This window comes from Odocoileus virginianus, chromosome 16 (genome assembly GCF_023699985.2).
Source record: "Odocoileus virginianus isolate 20LAN1187 ecotype Illinois chromosome 16, Ovbor_1.2, whole genome shotgun sequence".
NCBI classification, from domain to species: domain Eukaryota; kingdom Metazoa; phylum Chordata; class Mammalia; order Artiodactyla; family Cervidae; genus Odocoileus; species Odocoileus virginianus.
The window spans coordinates 17,258,064-17,279,382 of record NC_069689.1 but is presented as its reverse complement, the minus strand read 5'-3'; the positions used below and the strand labels follow the sequence as shown (position 1 = coordinate 17,279,382).

Genomic DNA, 21,319 nt, shown 5'->3' with positions numbered 1-21,319 from the left:
TTGGCCTAGTTCCATAGGGAAACAGAAGTGCGGAGAGCATATTAGGACTTTCCCAAAGATTGTGTTTCTGAGATTTGAACCCAGGTCTCCTTCACTCTGAACCCCAAGCCGGTACTCTCCTTGGCTCACAGAATCCCCATATTGTCTACCAACAGTCAGCAGATCTTGGGAGTGTTGTTTATTAAATCACAAAACCCCTCTGCCTACCAGGGGCGGAGGAGAAGGTTACTATCAACTGGGTGGGGATGAGGCGTCTAATCCTGAAATTTGAATGGGTGGTAAGGGGGCTAAGGGGGGAAATGGTGCCCAGAAGCCAGTGGTGCTGCCTCTTTGGATGGTGGTGTGGAGAGCTCAGGATAATGTGAGATGAGATGAGACAGTCCCTGTGGTCTCAAGGAGACAAAGCGCATCCAACCCCAGGACATAGCTGGGGTCTGCAGGAAGTCGGGTTTCTGCCTTATCTCCCAGAAGGATTAACAATCTTTCCAAAGAAGAGCAGGTTATTCATTTTAGTCTCCCAGATCATCAGCAGGAAGCGGTGGTTTATCTTGACCTGAATTGGTGTCTCCATGGGCAGTGTCTGCACTCCGGAGCCCGCAGCCCCCTCTGTGCCCTTCTCATCTATCTTCAGGGTAGCCTTGTGCACCGCCTGCGGGAAACAGGAGTAGGGTCAGTGCTTGGGAAGCCACTCGGAGGCCCTGGATGGGCGAAAGCTAACAAGAGGCTGTGAAATAGAGTGCGTGCACGCATGCTAAGGCACTTCAGTCGTGTCTGACTCTTTGTGACCCTGTGGGTGGTAGCCCACCAGGCTCCCCTGTCCACGGGATTCTCCAGGCAAGAGTGTTAGAGCGGGTCGCCATGGCCTCCTCTGGGGGATCTTCCCAACCCAAGGATCAAATCCTCTTCTCTTACTTCTTCTGCTTTGGCAGGCAGGTTCTTTACCACTAGCACCACCAGGGAAACCCTTGAAATGCAGTATTTCCTGCCATATCAATAAACAAGGATGTCAGAGCCATCAGCTGTTCCGGCCCTCCAGATGGGACTTTCTGAGCCTGGAGGACACTCAGAAAGAGCAACGCCTAGGATCCAATGATGATCAAGGAACTAAAGATGTGAAAAAGCAAATCACAGGATTCTGGCCCCAGATAGCTGAGATACATATGAAAGGAATGATTGCAGTGAGCCCAGACTCTTGCATCTTCCCAGACATAGAAAAACAGTAAATTTCCTAACTTGAAATCTCTGGTTTTCCTTAATTAACAATAATCTTTTGATGTTCAGACTACCTGCCTCTTGTCACCAACTTCTATATAACCTAACTCCTTCACCCCCAACACCCCTATCTCCTCCGAATAGTTTTCTCAGGGTTACTTGCGATGCTGTCTTCCAGGCTTGCAGTCCTAAAAATTCCCACTGAATAAAACATAACTCTCAACTTCAAGGTTGTGACTATTTTTTAAGTCAACAAGGCTCAGAGAAGAAGAGGCCTCTGCCTGAGTCACCCAGCATAGCAGGAACTCGGCTGGTGCCCGCGGCCCCAGGGCTCATACCTGTTCTGTTGTCATCAGTTAAGGATACTCAACAAGCAGATGCAGCTTGAAAGAAAAAATGATGCAGGAGAGCATCAGTTACAGGGAGGGGAGACGGAGTGGGATTTGCTATGTTTCCCAAGACTTGCAGGGATTCATCAATGGTACTAATCACGGAAAGGCTGTGCTGAACTTTAGCTGGATGGAAGGGAGGTGAAGGCACCCCCGGCCCAAAGCAGCCAGCCCCCTCTGAACGCCTTTCATCCTCCTGGTGGAATGTTTAGAGGGAGTCTGATTCCAGGGTAGCTGTTGGAGATGACTCAGGCCCCAGATCCACCCCAAAGGCATCAACATCCATGAGGAAGTAATGGATACTGGAAAATTGATGGGCTTCTGTTAAATATTGATACGTTTCATTGCATTCTGCTGCTGCTGCTAAGTCCCTTCAATCGTGTCCAACTCTTGGCGACCCCATAGACTGCAGCCCACCAGGCTCCTCTGTCGGTGGAATGTTCCAGGTAAGAACACTGGAGTGGGTTGCCATGCCCTCCTCCAGGGGATCTTCCTAACTCAGAAATAGAACCCGAGTCTCTTACATCTCCTGTGTTGGCAGGTGGGTTCTTTACCGCTAGTGCCATCTGACTCTGTTCTACAGAATGCTAGTGATTTTACTGGCAAGTCAATGGTTGATGTTTACATATAGAATCACAGCTGTCAACTCCACCCCCTAGACTCCACGCCTCCTCACCTACCAGCCTCAGGCTGGGGTGCTTTCCTCCTGGAAGATCTTCCCCCCACCTGTCTCTGCTTGCTGAAATCTTCCCTGATCTCAATACCCTTTGAACCTAAAAGTAGGATTGCCAGATAAAGTACGGATAAACTTGAATTTCCAGTTAAAATTGAATTTCAGGTAAATGATGAAATTTTCAGCATAAGTATATCCCATGCAATATTTAGGCTATACAAAAAACATTCATTCATCACTTATATGAAATTTGAATTTCACTGATGTCCTGTGTTTAAGATTTTTTTTTTCTAACGTGGACCATTTTTAAAGTCTTTACTGAATTTGTTACAACATTGCTTCTGTTCTATGTTTTGGTTTTCGGGGTCATGAGGCATGTGGGATCTTAGATCTCCCGATCAGGGACTGAAACCTACCCCCTGTACTGTAAGGCGAAATCTTGACCACTGGACCACCGGGGCAGTCCCTGGTGTATTATAGTCTGTCTGCTACATCTGGGCACTTCCCCATGTGGTCCTTCTGACTGTCACCAGCAGGCAAATGCTCAGCCTTGCTGGAGACCAAGGGGTCCTCAGCTTGCTTATCTCTACATTATGTAGAAAAATGTTCACAACTTACTCCTCCCAAGCCTCGGTCACTCCTAGACCTGATGACTGCTCCAAGCCTCCATCCACTGTTGCACTGAATCAACTTCCAAAGTAGGACCAGGAGATCGACAGGTCCGATTATGAAGACTGGAAACATGAGGCTTGGGAGGGTACTAGATTTGCCCAGGACCATAGGCGGTTCGGGGCAGTTGGGCTTGGCCTGACTGGGGGAACTCTTGGCTCATCACAGCTCCTGTGATAGTGTGTCTGGCCCAGGGCTGTACGAAGGCTCCCTGAGCTGGAGGTGGGCAGAGACCCGTCCAGGCAGGCTTACCTCACCCACTTTCAGGTTTCGATGAGGGGAGATCCTGGTGAGATCACCGTGTTCCTCAAAGATTTTGCTGATGCCCAGGTGGGAAAGCATCTTCTTCAGGTCGTAGTTACTGGTGATGGTCAATCTGGGCACAAACACATCTGCGACCCTAGGGAGGAGAAAGTGACAAAGGTGAACAGCGGGGCCCTGCCGTTTTCCAGGCAGGCTTTAGGATTGATGGTGATGAGGCATCTGTCCTCCCAGCGCCTGAGGTCTCAGAACTTCTCTCTATCCACAGAATGAAGAGAGACTCCTTAAGCCTGGACTTAAAAAAAATGTTTTTAGTTATGCCAGGTGGGACCTACTTCCCTGACATGGAATAGAATCGGGATCTCCTACATCAGGAGCTCAGCCTTAACCACGAGACCACCAAAGAAGACTCCTGGAATGGGGTGTTAAAACATCCAGGCTCTCTGACTTGCATTCTTATTTTTCTATCAAACTTTCCAAGCCCTCATCCACAGCAATGTCCCCGAGCCCCTCTGTCTCAGGACCCCTTCAGCAGAGCCATGGAGGGTCTCTCCACTATAGCCTCAGCCACACCCACGTGCTGAGCTGATCCCAACTCCAGCCATCTCATGCTAGATGTAGCAAGGCCCTGAGATGGGAAGCTGGCAGAACTGAGTTCAGATCTACTCTGCCTTCCAGGAGCTCTGGATCAAATGACCTCTCCTCTCTAAGCCATTTGTATGAAAATGAGGATGGTGACCATGGCGACCGGAAGGGGGCTAAAATGCATGCATCGGAGGCTCAGCAGTCAGTGAGGAAGCAAGTGTTCATCCTCTCAGCCTTGAGTGAGCCGCCTCAGATGCTCTGCGCTCGGGACCTGGGTTGGCGTCCCTGCCCTGGGGTCGGCCGTGCTGAGGCATCTGTGGCACTGTATTCCTGTCCACGGGGCCATTGATGCCATTTCTCTCTGTCTCTCCAAGGACTTCATTCCCGCCTGTGTTTCCTTTTCTTCCTGCACAGTCCATAAATGGCTTCTACTGGACCGCCCTCGGGGCAGACCGCAGGCTCTAACAACCCTCATCCTCAATTCAAAAGCAAAAACAATTCCCTTGGCTTCTAGTCACGTCTCCAGCTTCCAGCCCACGTCTTTCTTTCAGAGCAGAGAGAAAAAAATAAAACACACGTCCTCCCATTGTTCCTTGCCGTTGTCGCTCAGTTACTAAGTTGTGTCCAATTCTTTTGCGACCCCATGGACTGTAGCCCACCAGGTTCCTCTGTCTGCGGGATTTCCCAGGCAAGAATACTGGAGCTGGTGGCCATTTCCTTCTCTAGGGGATCTTCTCGACCCAGGGATCGAATCCCTGGCTCCTGTGTTGGCTGGCAGATTCTTTACCACTGAGCCTCTAGGGAGCCCACTTCCATTATCGGCTCAAACCATTTTCCAGAGCAGCCACTGACCTTGGCTTGTTAGAGCCAGTGGCCAAAAGTCAAGAAGTGGCACCTCATAGTCAATCCCTTTGGAAGCATTCCCACCCGGATCCATGCCCTCTGTTCTCCCCTCCATCCCTGGGTGCTCCTTCTCTCATCCTTCGCTGGCTCCACCTCCTCACTCATCTCTCATCATGGTAGTGCTCCCAGTCTGCCTCCTGCTGGGTCCTCCTTTCTTTTTTCTCCCCATCCTCTTTTCTATCGTTATTTCCCTCTTGGGGGATTTCATTCTGCGCCTTGGATTTTAACACCAACGATAGGCCCAATGACTCTGAGACTTACCTTTCCACTTATCCGTTCATTTGACGCAAGCTTATTTACTGCCTGCTGTATACCAGGCTCTGTCCTACATGCTTAGGTGCATCTAGAGCAGGCAAAAATCCGTGCTCTTGAACCTGTGCTCTACTAGGGAAGAAAGACAATAACACCATCACAACTAAAGGCAGACAAAAGAGTAGATACATGGACTGGTAGTCTCAGTAAGTGCCATGGGAAAAAAAGTACAGATTGACTTGGGGATCAGGAATGCTGGAGAAAAGGGAAAGTCTGAGCAAGCTTTCAAGAGGGCAAAGGAGTCTGGCAAGTTATTTTTTCTGTGGTCATTAATTTTTTTTCTGAAAGAAAGGGGGAGTCGTAGTAGAATTAGGCTTTATCATTCAGAAATAGAATTTCTCTCCCATGAGCTTGCAGCTAAATCTGGGTATCTGAAATGCATTCTTCAATTTCTCCAAAGGTCTGTTCCCATGTGAAGGAAACTGTTGGTTCAGTTATCATTCATGGACAGCCCAGCTCAGTCCTAACATCGTCTCTGCCTCTCTTAGAACCCTCCTCCACTCCTGACAGCATGTTGGGCATGGCAGAGGTTTTCAGTAAAGGCCTTTTGGATGGAGAATCATGGTGGGGTCAAGGTGGAAGAGAGAACAAAAGGACCAAGGAGAAGGATATCCTGACATTGTTTCTACCAAAGTGGAAGCTTCCTTTTCGATCTCATAGACCTCCTGAAATACAGCAGGACCCTATGGTCTCTTCCCTGCATGTCCTTCACCTGCTTTTTGTCTGTGGGGAAACTTTAGCCCAAGAGTAATTTTAATCAGAGGAATGAGAAAATGCAGAAACCAAGGAAGGCAGTCAAATGAGACCAAATAACAATAGTTTAATCACTAAGCAAGGTCAAGGACTTTTAGTTCCTCCTCAAGGGTTCAGTTAATATCCTGAACCATATCCTTTGAGCTGTCTTGTAGATACTGACACTCCTACCAGGTAGAAGAAGTTAACTACATGATGATCAGACTATAGCCATGACATAAGTTGTCACAGTTCCGAGAACTGGCCTCAAAGGAAAGGGAACAAACCAACCCTGGAACTAAAGACTGTACTTAAAACAATCAGGATGATGATCATACCACTGATGACCAGTTTCAACATGACTGCCAGAGGTGACTGTGCTGTTTCTGCATGGAGGGCCCCCCCCCTTCTATAAAAGCTCTTGGTCGTGGACTGTCAATCGGCCTTTGGACAGCAGTCTGCCCTTACTCTCATTCCCTGCCCCACTGCTGGCATCCAAAGTAAAGCAAACTTTCCTTTCCATCAATTTGCATCTTTACTGGCTTTTGAGGAGAGAGCAGTAAGACCTCCACTTTTGGTAATATCACCACATCTCCCGGCTGCCTGGCCTAGCCCAGAAGCTTTTGAGGCACCTTGCAGGTCTACACTGACATCAAGTCCCCAGTTCTTAATTCTAGATCTCATCCTTCCCAAGAAAAGCTGTCAGTAGGCAAGTGCCTGGGTGAGATTCTGGAGGCTTACCTTAAATCTGTTCTAATTTTATATTTGAAAAGAAAAGTATTTAGTGACTTCAGTCCCTCAACTATTATTAATACAACTTATTTGGCTCACACTTCACTGGTTTCATTATGGCACCACAATTGAAAACATCCTATGTACGATGTACAACTCACAGCTCCCTTTGACACCCCAAGTGTTTGTCCTCACAGTTTCCCTCTGCCTGGGATTTTGTCACTCCTCATCCCTCATCCATCCATGTGTACTGTTATTCAGCCTCGAAGACGTGGCACCAATGCCACCTCCTCCATGAAGCCCTCCCTGACCACCACTGCCCACCAAGTTTGCTTCATCCTCTGCACTCTCACAATGTTTAAGCATCTACATTTCTATGACCTGTTTTCTAGCATACTTCCTACCAAAAGATAAATTCATCATGGAGCCCAGATGGCCTTATCCATGGGGTAAGAGCTCAATAAGTCTGAGAAAGAAGGAGCGGGAGGAGAGGGAGGAAGATGGAAGATACTGCATATGTCAGGCACCCTCTTTACCTTCGTACGAGTAACTTTTGCCATCTGTCAAAAGTGTCCAGCCCCAGGGCTTCCTCCACTTGCTTCATTTTGCCCTCATCAGGAAGAACAAAGATGGCCCTGAAGTCACTCTGGTAGGGCATTTCCAGGACAGTGCAGGACAGCTGGTCATCACGCCCCACTTTATACATGCCCACATGGAACATCATGGGCACCTTCACGGTCTTGTTTCTGTCCAGAAGGAAATCGTCCTCTTTTGTTTCCTTTGGGTCAAACTCATGTTGCCACCTGGCTTAAGATTGAAGAAGAACAAAGTGACATAAGCAGAAAGTGCTACTGGATCCAGTTAACCATTGGGTCTCTGCCCCCAAGGACCTAAAGAAGGAATATGGTTGCTCTGGTGTATCAGAGCAGGTGCACGGGAATCCTTGACCTCACGCCATGCCCTGAACACTTCAGGTGACGTGAGCTTGGTTCCAGCTATCATTTATCCCAGTGAAGCCAAGACAAGGGCTGCTGACTAAGAGAGGAACTTCAGATTTCCCCAAGCTTCAAGGCTCCTGAGGCTGAGAAAGCCTGTGGATTCTGTTACAGAAGCAGACCCTGGATCACACTCAGTGGGGGCTATTTGGGTCTGAGTGAAAAATCTCATGTCTATTCCAAGTTAGCCCTGGAGAAGCCACGCTCATGTAAGGCTAAGAAAACTAAACTAACAGGCGGCCCTGGGGAGCATGCTGAAGACCAGTGAACACTTAAAACTGGGCATTTTGATTCTCTCTGTTTGACCCTGAGAACTCTCTGATGACATAAACTCAGACCTGGGTCTTTTCACACGTGCTACCCTCAGAGCCCCCAATATAAGGCCTTTAGGACCAAGTTCCCAAGCTCAAATGTCTGGCTTTATTGCTCTAGAAGGAAAACCTTGGTCAAGCATCTCAACCTCCCTGGGCTTCAGTGTCCTTATTTACCAACTGAGGATATTGACGGGAATCTCACAGGGCTGCTGTGAGACTTAGTGGGGAAAGGCAACACAGCTTACTGACTGTGTGTAGCAAGTGTTGAGTGGATGCTAGGCATCATTACATCACTGTTGCTATGGTTCTTGCTGCAATCTAGAGGATGTAGGGGCTTTGGGAAATCCCTAATTTTCCTTTCTTCCCTGCTTTGGACAGTCTACCATTATCACTCCTGTTTTCCCCTATAACCATCAATCTCCTTGTGGATTTTGGGAGAGCCGAACTTCCATATTCAGGACCATATTGCTGACAGCCCAGCAGCCTTGCCTGGTCCGAGGGATGCTGGCTTCTCATTCTCACCTATGTTGGCCAACATTTTTGTGTGTGTGTGTGGTGTGAGTGGGTGTGTATAGTGTGGTGGATGCAGCTTGAATTAGGGAATATACTTTCATCTTTTTTTTCAATACCTCACCCTCAGACTTGGGGAGTCTATAACATGTGGTGGGAAAACCAAGGCACCTACCAATGTGATCATGGTCACAGTGATCACTACCTGACCATCAACACGGTCACCATCCTGGGCATCTACTTGGAGTGATGGAAAGCACAGCCATTAGGTCAAGAGAAGTGGATGTAACTCCTGACTGTCACTGGCTGGCTTTGTAGCTTTGAGCAAATTAATTAATCTCTCTCTGAATTTCACTTTCCTGATCTAAGAAATGGGGAAAATGATGACCCTTCAACCTCTACAACCAATGTTGTGTTAGGATAATCAGTAATCATAAAAACGCACACATGGGGAATAGACTTCAAAACATTCATTTATCATACATTTCCACTTTGAATCCCAATAACCGCCCTATGAGCTATGTATCAAGGTACTCCTTTTTCAGACAGGAGAAGTAGGATTCAAAGAGAGCAATTACATGTGAATTCAGGGTCACAGAGCAAGTAAGTGGACAACCCATGAATCTGACTCAAGTCTGCATGCCAACATACCCTAAGCCTTACCTCGAAAGAAAATATAGTTGATAAGAAGCATCACAGTGCCAGGGTCTATGTTCTTGACTAGGTTGTCGACTTTCCCCTGGGTTTTCTGACTGACGTAGTTATTGATCTGCTTCTGAGCATTTTCTGAGTTCCGGAAGTTGGTGGGGATGATGTCTGCCTCATACATGTTCTTGATTTCTGTCAGAAACTTCTGCTGGGGCTTTACCTTCTGGTCAATAAACAAGGCATTCCCGAGTCCCAGCCTGTGGTCCTGGTTCCTCTGATTCAGCCTGCGGATGAGGTAATGGAAGCCTTCATGGAGGTCTTTCTCAGGGATGCTCCTGAAGTTGAAGCCCTCCTTGATCTCAGCCAGGGTGGAGTCCTGGGCCCCCAGAGATAGCATGGAGAAGGCCATAGAGATGCTCCAGGGGGAGAAGATGATGTTATTGTCAGGGGTGTGGAAAGACAGTTTCTTAAACAGCTTGAGTCCAAAGTCTGCGTTGCGCTTTGCAAGCTCCTGAGCTGTCCCCTTTCCCTTCCCTCCTTGGCCCTGACTCACAGCTTCATGATTCTCTGGAGAGAAGTTCGGCTTCAGAAGACCTTCCACAGTAAGGAGGCCAGCCAGAAGCAGGCCCAGGCCCAGCAAGGGGTTCATTTTTCTTGGAGATTGTCCTGTTGAGTAGTAGACCCGAGGTTAGCAGAAAAGAGAACAAAAGAACTCCATTACCCCTGTCTTATCCACAAGGAAGACCAATGAAAGAAGTGATACTGTGACCAGCGTGTACTGTGCATAGCAGTTCATAAATGCTGTGACATTCATTACAGCATCTAGCCTTTGCAATCACCTCGGAGACTAGAAATGACTACATGAATGAGAAGTCTGAGTGTAGAGGATAGCTCTTGTTTACCTCTTGCCCTGTTTTATAGTAACAGGATCTCAGTTCCTTTAAGGAACTGCTTCCTTCTCTACACTGGATCACAGTAAGAATAATCCATGGTGTGGACATCTGACCCAAGCTAAGTCATCATAATACTCCATCCCCCTGCCACCCTGAGTACTTAAGGAATGAGAAGTTGACAAAAATAGGATCAATCAGTGTCTTTCTTTGAGAATGCAAAGTCCATTCTAACTCTGGGGTAACTGGCTTAATGTGAAAGCCTGGGACCTGAATGTGAACATGACATCCACATACAGAAGGAAAGGTGAGAGAGAGACAGAGAGAGAGAGAGATGGAAGTAGAGAAAGAAGAATATGTATTTGGTGACATCTTTGAAGTTCCTGGATTGAACTTTACCTGAAGCTCACCCAGTTCCATTTTTCCAAGTTATAAGAGCCAATAAATAACCCTTTTAGAGCTGGCTGGCTTGATTTAGTTTGTTTTCCCTTATAACCAGAGCTGAAGTTTCCTCGAGAGGAGAGGGGAGCTGTGAGCTGGTAGCAGCCTGCTCTCACAGCATCACCAGCCCCAGGGACGTGCACCAATTAGGCTCCTTTCAGTTGACGGAAAGAGAGAATAAATGATGAGCAGCACAAGGCCTGCACCTAGGAGAGCCCCACGTCCTCACTTTCTTCACGCCCTCAAGCCCTCTAGGCCCAGGTCCTGTGGATCAGCAGACATGAGTCTTCAGGAAGCTTGGGGCCCTGTGTCTGAAAATTCTATTTTTGCTTTTGCTCCCCATGGTTCCTTTCTGTCTTCCTAAGAAAACTTTTATTTCAGGTATCTACCCTTCCCTCGGGCAGCTCATGCACCTCAGGGACAGGACCCCGACCCCAGCTCTAAGGGTAGCCCTGAATGGGGCAGGGTAACCTCCACTCGTCTACTACTGACCGGGGCCTGAGCTGGGCCTAATCCAATCAGCGCATAGAGAGTTTCTCTTGTTAGTTTTCAGAGAGGGACGGAGGACTTCAGTGATCCAGTGAGGGGGTATTTCAGGGTTCTTTGTTGGATTGTTGGGGTGCTGTTGTCCTCTCTCTTCCTCTGGATGTCCTGACCAGGGAGATGTAGACACTGGGGACTACCATAGCCCTTAGTTCCATGAAGGGAATGACTCTAGGACAAGCCCAGAACACAAAGAGGGTGCCTACAAGGGCTCTGCTGAGAAACTGAGGTTGGGGATTCCAGGGTAAGCTCACCTGGAGCCCACTGTACCCCAAGACTTCCCGTGATGCTGGTGTGAGATATGTGGTCAGTTACTTCAAGGCAAAAGCATCCTAACAAATGCAAGTTTTGTTTTATTTCAAATGTTGGGGCTTTCAGGCAGACAGGAATCCTGACTCTGATGTGTGATGCTGAGGAAGCGCCTTCCCCTCTCTGAGCCTAGGTGATCTCCAAATACCTTTCATTCCTAATAACTCACTCTTTAGTAAAAATTAAAGACGGCCAGTGATGAACCAAGCCTCCAGGGGCTGTCTGAAACTAGATTATAGAAATGAAGATCAGTAAAATCCCCAGGGTTATTTCTGATAAGGGGAAGAAAATGGAAAAGATTCAGTGTCTCAGATTAGTGGGTTGGACCATACAAAGACTGCTTGGATTAAAAATAGAAGTTTTTTCCATCCAGAGGGGCAGGCCACCTTCGTATGCATTATTTTCCAATACCTGGGAATGAAGAAGTGACCTGGCTGACAAAGAGCTGAGAGAACATTCTAGCAGCTGGATGACCAGCCAGGTGGGGTGGGAAGCGGTTTGAGCAGTTTGCCCCCGGAACCGAGTACGGATCAGGGCAGGACAGGGCCAGGACTTGGAGCAGGGAAAGGAAAATGCTGGAATTCCACCCCAGAAGCACAGACATCTCACATGCATAACTCTACAGTGATGCCTGGTCAGTGACCCTCAAAGTCGATTCCCTACTTCACCGTGTTTCAGGAATAAGATCTGACTATTGGAATAAGACCTGGAGAAGGGAATGGCTCCCCACTGCAGTGTTCTTGCCTGGAGAATTCCATGGACAGAGGAGCCTGAGGGGCTATCGTCCATGGAATTGCAAAGCGCTGGACATGACTGAGTGACTAATACATATACACATGGAATAGGAAGTCTGGATATTGGTCTTCTCTGGCTTACGTGTTTGTTCAGTGACTCCCAAGAAGACTCTTTACAGAGCCTCCATATTTTCATCTAATAAATGGGGAAGGAGTGATATCTTACCCTTCTTCTCACTGGATGCTGGTAATCAGCTCGCTGCGCCCACCCCTTAGGACACAGCCCACACCCTGCCAAGCCTTAGTGTTCCCTACCTCTATAACCTGTGTCACAGTGGTCCCCACAGGCCTCCTGCCCAGGCTCATGGAGTGCAGACAGCCTGGCCTTCCTCCCCTGCAAGCAGCCCACTCTACTTCCAGTTCCAGGCCCGTCCATCTGTCATCACAGGCCCTAAACCGACCCAAACTCGTCAGATTGGTACCAGGCCCTGATGCCCAAAGAGTCTAATTTTTTTTATCCCATCAATTAAAATACCCGAGGGACTGGTTATTTCCTAATAAGTTGATAGATTGTCCAAGTTGAGCAAGTCTTTACTCATTTTTATTTTGGGGTGTGTGTATTTGGCTGTCAATCAAAATATTGGGTTGGTCAAAAAGTTTGTTCGAATTTTTCCATAACATCCCATGGAAAAATCCAAATGAACTTTTTGGCCAATCCAATAAATAGGTAAATAAAATAAAGGAAAAGAGCAAACTAGAAACCTAATTTTGTGGAGTACACAGGGGGCAGATAAATCTGTAGCAGAATTTCAGCTCATTTCTGACCATCTTGGTTTTACATTCCCTAGTAATTTGGGGAAAAAATTTTCTTCTCTTACTAGTAGTAATATCATGGCATGGACTCAGGACTTACTTATCCTAAAGACAGATCCAAACCAAATATGTTCCAGGTATAAATGAGAAGCCCTTTGGACAAGCAGTTCAGGTACTTGAAGTCTACATATGGGGTGGGGGTGGGTTTACCCAAGGAAGGGCAAGGCAGCCGGCACTGCTTTTACCCGCAACACCATCCTGCCAAGCCCAGTGACTGGAATCTCCTTATCACAGCAACTCAGGGAGGGAGAGAAAGTGAAAGTGTTAGTTGCTCAGTCACATCTGACTCTTTGCAACCCCATGGACTGTAGCCTGCCAGTCTCCTCTGTCCCTGGAATTCTCCAGACAAGAATACTGGAGTGGATTGCCATTCCCTTCTCCAAGGAATCTTCCTGACCCAGGAATTGAACCCAGATCTCCTGTATTGTAGGCGGATTCTTTACTGTCTGAGCTACCAGAGGCCTGTGAGCTAAAATAGCACTCTTAAGAATAGTTGTACTTTTACAAAGTACTTTCATCCTTGTTGTCACCAGTAGTTTGAGGGAACACCACCAACAGAAGGAGCACACACGGGATGTAGCAGAATTGTTCCACGCGTGGTGCTTTGGAGCCATCGTCTTCAAAGAGAAAAGACCTCCGCCACCCTCCCCAGATCTCCTGTCTCCTGACTGCTCTCTCTTCCCTGTGATAAACCGAGCAACAAGGAAAAGTTTAGGCAGTATCCGTCCTCAAGCCAAAGTTTTAGGATGCTTGGGACGAGCTCCCATCCCCTAAAACTCGAGGCTAATGAGCAAGGTCCACCAGCCCAAGGGCCCCACTCAGTGAGAAGGTTGTTGTTGTTGTTAAGTCACCAAATCGTGTCCAGCTCTTTGTGACCCCACCAAGCTTCCCTGTTCCCTCACCATCTCCCAGAAGTGGTGGGAGTCTCTGTCTTCAAAGGCTAGACACAGGCGTCCTGCCCCATCCCAAGGAATCGCAGGCCCTCCAAGACCCCAGCTTTTCTCTAAGCCTTTCCAAAGTTCTCCATAGAGTGCACAGGACCTGGATAAACTCAGAAGGGACCTGAGGGACCCTTCCTTCCTGAAGATGTGCCTTAGCATCCCAAAAGACTAGCACAAAAGCTCCCCACCAGGGGAGACATCTCAGGGATGCCCTGTGCTCCAACCTGCTTTACGGGATTGACATGTTAAAAGCGATCACTCTGGACACTCTAATTAGAAGGTCTTATTTTTCAAAACAAGTTTAGAACTCAGTGGTGGTGAGACACATCCTCTTTCCCCTGTTGGAAGTGAGAGAGACCGACCCGTGAAAGAACTGTAGTGACTATGGCAACAGACTTCATCCTCCTTCCCAGGAAGAAGGGGCTGAGACACAGGTCCATCATCTCATCTTTGGATTTACCCTGGAGATTTCTGCCTTCATCCTTTTAAGAACTATCTTGAGCCCTTGTCATGCATTAGGCACTACGGCGTTTGAGCAATGCCCAAGAAATGGTCCATGCCAGTGCTGCTGACTAGCCCATGGTCTCCTTTGAAACCCAAGCATGGAGCTCCCTCTCCTGAGGCAGTGCCAACACCCATCCCCAAAGACTTCTCCAAATCCTCAACCACTTTCCAGCTCTTTGCCTGGCTTGTTCCTCCTGCATTGTAACTTCATTCTAGGATGAGGGACTGTGTGGGTTGAATGACCATCAACTTTGGGCCACTTGTGCTATAAAGGGAAAACTGAGGCCCTGAGTGGACAAAGGAGCTCTCTGAGGTCAAAACATGCATTCTGATGGATCAGAACAAGAATCTAATCTTTTAAGGCAATTCTGCAAAAATTCATGAAACGGGTTGCTCGGCCTCACTTTCTCCATGGAATAGTTGTTGTTAGTTGTTCAATCAGCCAACTCACGTCCAACTCTTTGCGATCCCATGGACTGCAGCATGCCAGGCTTCCCTGTCCTTCACTGTCTCCCGGAGTTTGCTCAAACTCATGTCCGCTGAGTCAGTGATACCACCCAACCATCTCATCCTCTGTCACCCCCTTCTCCTCCTGCCCTCACTCTTTCCCAGCATCAGAGTCTTTTCCAATGCTGGAATAGTACACTGATGAATGCAGCCTCTGTCCTTGGGAAGAGATAAAGATACACCACAGCTCACAGACAGGACTGGCTATGGCCAGAACTACAGGGAAGACACAGACCCGATTTGGAGGGGCCTCTTGATTTTCCTAGGCTATCCCCATCCCCACATCCTTTAGAAAAGCACAAGAGATAGACGTCTGGGAAAATGATCAGGGTCTCACTGGAGATGCTCAGTACCCTTTTCAAAAGAGGGGTTTCCAAGCTCTAGAACTCCTCCAGAATTTTCTTCTAGACAATCCCTCTAGGACTTGACTGTACCCTCCTGCAAGCTGAAGCAAACTTTGTGTGGAATAAGCAAGAAGCGCTTGACCTTTTCAAAGAGAAGTTCTCATACTCACAGTACATTCAGAAGAAATCTATGCAGCCAGCCAAATGGATCTTCTTTTCTTGCTTTATTATTTATACTTCCATGGCCTCTTGGAAAAGTAGACTGTAGGCCAATAAAATTAGATGGCCTGATTGGGCAGGTGATGGAGGTTCCAAAGTAAAGGCCACACCACTTCCTCTGGGGCTTCTCATCTCAGGAGGCAGCTGCCTGATATTTAGACCACACCCACTGGGGTGTGGCTTCCCTAATGAAGTCCATTCATAACTTTTGCAACTACTATATTTCCCAATCACACTGGCCCTACAACCTGGAGTATTCTACAGGTAGATCATTCTGTAGTTCTGATGCTAAATATTCAACCCAAATATCACCACTGTCAACAGTGGGAAGAGGTGGAAAACAGGATTTTCTGGCCTCTAACCCCTGTTTCTTTTGATAATTTTTTCAGGTTCTTTATGGTTGTCAGTTCTATCAGCCTAGATCACATGGAGTCCTTTGAGAGAAGAGAACTCAGAGAGAGATGAATAGACAATTCGGTATATAGTTTCGGTTAGGGAGAAACAGGAATCAAAAATTCACATGAAAGTTTTTGATCATTCAAGAAAATTACAAATTGGTTTTTGATGGCATATTTGTTGCTCTGAGTGATGAGATGAGGGTTGGTTTTCTGCCCCCTGGCTTTTCTGTATTTTCCAAGTTGTCCTTCGGGAACCGGTATTAGTTTAGAATTCATTCTAAGAAGATTTCAGATAAGATGGCACTCTTATCTTTTTTATCAGAGGGTGGTGATGGTGTCTGAAAATGTTTCAGACCCACTGATGCTGCAATGGATCCAAGGGACCTCTTTTCAAGTCTGTTTCCACTAATAAATGCTAATGAGGAGAAAAATCATTTGAATATTCCTTCCCCATTTGGAGGTGTTTCACAATAGGTTCTGTATGAGCGAAGCACCAGTTTTCCTTCCTTTGGGATACTACTTCTGGCGGACCTGACTCTCATCCCCAACAATGTACAGCGCAGATGACCCAGCAATGACTTCTAGAAGAGAGGCGACCCTGGCTCTTCCCTGAGCTGGGTTCAGCCCCAGACGCGCTCACAGACCAGGCTAACCAGGCGATGGGGATATGGGCACCAGAGCTGCCGGAAGCAGGAAACTGCCACCACGCCTCACCCGGGGAGGCGGGACTGTCCGCTGTGACGCATCTGGATCAGGTGAGAGGCCTCCCCATGTGACTCTGCTCGCTGAGTCTCTGGCCGACGGACGGGCGGACGGGAAGGCGGTCCTGATTGTGATGGGCGCTGACCGCCGGCCAGACGGACGCCGGCCCAGAATCCAGGTCAGGCTGGAAATAACCCTGCCTGCTAATGACAGGGTGAGGCCAGTGGGTGTCTGCCAACCACACCTGCCGGCCGGGCCCAGACGCGCACACTTCCAGGGCAAACTCCCATGAGGATGCATGGGTGAGGCTGGGCGGGTCAGTACCCAGGCAAGTGGGGATGCCCATGGAGCCACCGGGGATGCCCAAGCACACACAACTCCCAGGGGCCAGTAGGTCACAGCAGAGGGCAGCTGCAGGTGGGCTAGAGGCCAGGTCAGGCACTAGATCTCAGTGAGGAGCCGCCCACCCTTGCAGGAGGAAGCCATATTCCAGTCCTCCATCAGCCAAGGTAGACTTGCGGGGGTAGCATCAGTGTGGAGCATCAGGGAGATGGCTATGGGAGGTCCAGCCCCCATCTAGCACCATCAAGGGATCAGGGCTTAGACTTGAGGCCTCCCCAATCCCCTGTGGATAATGGGATTGGAGTCTAGTGTCCATCAATGGCTGGGAGGATAAAGATGACAGTCAAGTCTGGGGACATTGCAGGCAGCTGATGGACGAGAGGCAATGCCCTGAGACTGGGCGGTGGCTTGAATATGTTTTTACAGCTTGGCCATGTGCAAGGAATTTCCATTTTACCCTTGCTCTTTGGTTCTCCCAGATGCTGGGACTGTGAGAGATCTAGGAACATATTAATGACTATGCCATGCCCTGACTCCAAGAGCCCAAGTCTGATGGGAACACAGGGGCGTCCAGAGATACAGACAAGCTTGGTAAATGCTGAGGTAGAGGTAGCTCTGGGAGGTGAGAGCAGATGAGAGGCACCTGACTCCTCTTGAAGTACTTGGGATGGTTTCATAGATGGGGCAATCTTGAACTGGGTCCTGAAGGATGAATAGGAGTTCTCTAAGTGAAAACTGAGAGCAAGGGTAGCACAACAAAGATCTTGCAGCCTGGAAAAAGTGAGTGGATGATCTAGAAAACAAAAAGCCTCTTCTATTTCCTTTTTTCAAAAAATGAGCATATCCTATCTCTAAAGTAGTTGTCTCAGGTCTAGGATCATGTTAGAATCACCTGGAAGCTTTAAGAATACTCATTCCCTGAATATCCCTTCTGAGCTTCTGATTTAGTTGGTTTGGGAAAAAGCCAGTGAGAGGCTGCTCTTAAGAACCTCTCCTGGGGGCTATAATAAACATCCAAGTTTGAGATTCTCTGCTCTAAAGCAAGTAATTCTTGCCTGATGATTGTGGGAAGATTCTGGGACATCTCTGAAAATACTGAGCTTTCTTACATGGCCAGCTATCAATCATGGCTGTAAAGCTATAGCGATTAAGACAGTGCAGTATTGGCACAGACATACGACTTAACAAATGGAATAGACTAGAGAATCCAGGTCAGACACGCCTAAGAAGAGTCACCTGCTATGAGGCAAAGAGACCACTGCAATTCAGTGGGAAAGAAAGGTCCTTTCAACGAATAGTGCAGGAAGGTCTGAATATCCACATGGGGGAAATGAACTTTGACGTCATCTCACTCCACATACAAAATTAATTTAAGAAATAATAGACCCAAATGTGAAAGGTAGTAGAATGAACCATATTAACTGCTGATATTCAATGTTATTTTTACCTTAAGAACTACAAGTATTGGACTTCCCTGGTGGCCCAGTGGTTAAGGATATGAGTTTCCACTGCAGGGGGTGCAGGTTCGATCCCTGGATGGGAAACTAAGATACTGCCTGCCACACTGTGCGGCAAAAAAACAAACAAAAAACCCCACTACAACTGTCAACACGGTCTTCTAGAAGAAGGTGTGGTAGAATATCTTCATGAGCTTGAGATAGCGAAGACTTCTTAAATGGCACACAAATCATGTGAGCCATAAACAAGTGACGAATTGACCTTCATGAACAGTAAGAATTTCTGTCCACCAGAAGTAACCTAAGAGCATGCAGAAGCAAGGCACTGACCGGGAGATGGTGCTTACAAGATGTCTGTCTGATAAAGGACTAATCCTACCCGGGTCTTAAACATTTCTACAAGTCAATACGGAAAAGACCATAACTTAGAAGCAAAGGCAAAGGCTTGAACAGATACTTCATCAAAGAGGATATCCAAATCACCAAGAGGCATCTGAAAAATGGCCGAACATCATCAGTCATCAGGAATGCACAAAAAACCCCACCAAAACCAAAAACCGACCAAATAAAATGACAACAACCAACAGCAAGATACCACTACCCACCCACCAGAATTGCTGAAATTACTAGGACTGACAACTCCCTGGTGTGGAAAAGTGGAATTCCCTTTCATGGGTGGTGGGTGTGTAAAGACCCAAACATGTATTTCTTATTGTATCACAATATTACACCTGCCAATTTGATTTCGGCAGTGTGTGCCCATGTATACACAAATGCATACACGTAAATTTAATTCTTACAAGCCTATGTGGGATAGACTGCTGTCACTCCCACCAGGCGTGTGTGAGTGCTAAGTCACCAGTCTTGTCTGACTCTTTGCGACCCTATGGACTGTACCCGCCAGGCTCCTCTGTCCATGGGATTCTCCAGGCAAGAACACTGGAGTGGATTTCCATGCCCTTCTCCAGGGGATCTTCCCGACCCAGGGATCAAACCCACGTCTCTTATGTCTCCTGCATTGGCAGGCAGGTTCTTTACCACTAGTGCCACTTGGGAATCCCTCACTCCCATTATAGGGATTAGAAAATTGAAGTTATCTCAAGCCAGATAGAGAACAATCCCCAGAATATCATATCATTATTAAGTAGATGTATGTCCTCTTAAGAATATTTTGATATAAAAGAAAGAAAAAAATTAAATGTAGAAGCCATTTAGTGAAAAAGTTTGGGAGAAATTGAAAAACTAGGACTATCTCCACAGCTCCACCTTGCCATCAAGTGCTGAGCCCTTGGCGACACTTTGCAGCTTTTCTGTCAGATTTTCCCATCACCCTGGGCTAGGGGACAGAGAGAAGAGAGAGGCAGCTGTGAGCAGGCTAGCAGGAGGGAAGCAGGGACAGACAGGATGAGGGCGCAGATAGATGGGCCCCAGGCTGAGTGGCTGGTATTCGTCCCCTGAGGACAGACAGTTCAAGATAAAGATAATGTCAGGAGCAGAGAGGAGCTGAGGCTCACATGGATCAAAAGTTAAGGAGCCTACATACTTTTCCTTCTTGCAGTCAAAGTCAAGGAGGCCTCACAAACTTCACATGCGCAGGAAGGTTTCTCTGGGGTCAGCAAAGGGAGAGGGCATTGCCCATAATACGTCCTGCCAACCTCCCAGAGGTTGATTCTATAGAATCTCCCACGCTTGATTCTATCTTGAATAAAAGATGCCGTGCACATCTGGAAGGGCCCTGAGTCAGACCAGATATGGACATGGAGTCAGACAAAGCAAGATGATTGGCCAGAGGGAACCTGGAAAACTGCCCCCTTATAAATCACCCCAAAAGCATGTGGCTCCCTCTGGGCCTGCCCATGTTTCTTCACCACAAGGACTTTACTCTTAATAAATGCTCTATCTGCTTTACAAATTCCCATCTCTTTGCTGGAACTCTTCCTCCAAAGAAGAGAAGAGCCTGCTTCTAGCCTCTTGTCCCTACTGGGCCAGCAGTTAGGATTCAGCACCTGTACCACTGTGGCCAGAGTTCGAGTCCCAGTTAGGGAATTAAGATCTGGCCTTAAGATGCTGCACACTGCGGCCACTGGAGATCTAAGACAGGCAGAGACTCAGGCGGGGTGGGATCGATGCTGCCTGCACCTGTCACAGGTACAGAATGAATGAAGTCGAGGCCTCTAAGAAAAACCCAGCACCATCTATCTCCCCAATCTACTCCTCAGCCCCAATCTCAGGGATGTACTGTGACACTCAGGTGCAGCTCAGCTCCTGAAGTCATGGAGACCTGGGTTCTAATCCTGGTCAGTCCACTAGCTGGACTAATGGTGGTCCGTTAGCTGGGCCGCCTTGCCCACATCCCCTCACCTCTCTCTGCCTCACTGCTGCCGTCTGTTCAGTGGGATCACAGAAGCACCTGCTTTGCCAACTCCACCAAGATGTTAGCAATGCTATCAAATGCAATGGGCAATGTGAAGGTGGCAATTTGGTAATAATTATAATAATAGCAGTAAAAAATAATGATAATAGTCATAGTGATAATGGACATGAGGAACAGCTGATTCTGCTCTTCCAAGTCACACAGTGCTCATCGTTTTCATCCTCTGGCACTAGGGAGAGTGAGTAGTTGTTCAGTCGCTCAGTCTTGTCTGACTCTTTGTGACCCACGGACTGTAGCACACCAGGCTTCTCGGTCCTTCGCCAACTTCTGGAGTTTGCCCAAACTCATGTCCGTTGAGTCTGCGATGTCACCCAACCATCTCATCCTCTGCTCCTTCTCCTCTTGCCCTCAATCTTTCCCAGTATCAGGATCTTTTCTGATGAGTCAGCTCTTAACACCAAGTGGCCGGAGTATTGGAGCTTCAGCTTCAGCATCGGAGATACAGTGCTGGGGGCTGAATGCTGCTAGAGGCCCGGGGGCAGGACTGTTCTTCCCCCATCAAATGGAAAAATGCTATAATTAATAATCAGGTACAAGAATAGTTTCAAGGAAGGCTAAGCTTGGTAGGTAACTTAGCACAGGAAAAGCTGGCCCTTTTTGACTATATATCCATTCTCCAGCAATGCTCTACAAATCCCTCCTGGGGCCCAGGACCAGCCACAAGCCATGAGTGCAAGAATAATGTTGACAGAGCTCTGGAAGCCATCATCACGGGCTCATCCTGCAGATGGAAGGAAGCGCAGGCA

The 21,319-nt window shown here is 47.8% G+C and overlaps 1 protein-coding gene across 1 annotated transcript; it reads right to left on the bottom strand.

Annotated features, from left to right (window-relative positions):
• Positions 1-163: 163 nt before the first annotated feature.
• On the bottom strand, positions 164-9,593 carry LOC110140593 (serpin A12). Its single transcript, XM_020899098.2, has 4 exons — positions 8,951-9,593; positions 7,005-7,275; positions 3,196-3,343; positions 164-649 (listed from the first exon to the last, which is right to left on the bottom strand). The coding sequence occupies exons 1-4, from the start codon at positions 9,582-9,584 to the stop codon at positions 458-460; spliced, it is 1,245 nt and encodes a 414-aa protein (XP_020754757.2). The 5' UTR covers positions 9,585-9,593; the 3' UTR covers positions 164-457.
• Between the last annotated feature and the right edge of the window lie 11,726 nt (positions 9,594-21,319).

Coding starts and splice junctions, on each gene's coding strand:
- LOC110140593 (XM_020899098.2), bottom strand. CDS start 9,584: ATGAACCCCTTGCTGGGCCTGGGCCTGCTTCTGGCTGGCCTCCTTACT. Junction 7,276..8,950: donor CAACTATATTTTCTTTCGAG/GTAAGGCTTAGG, acceptor TTCAATCTTAAG/CCAGGTGGCAACATGAGTTT. Junction 3,344..7,004: donor CAAAAGTTACTCGTACGAAG/GTAAAGAGGGTG, acceptor TCTCCTCCCTAG/GGTCGCAGATGTGTTTGTGC.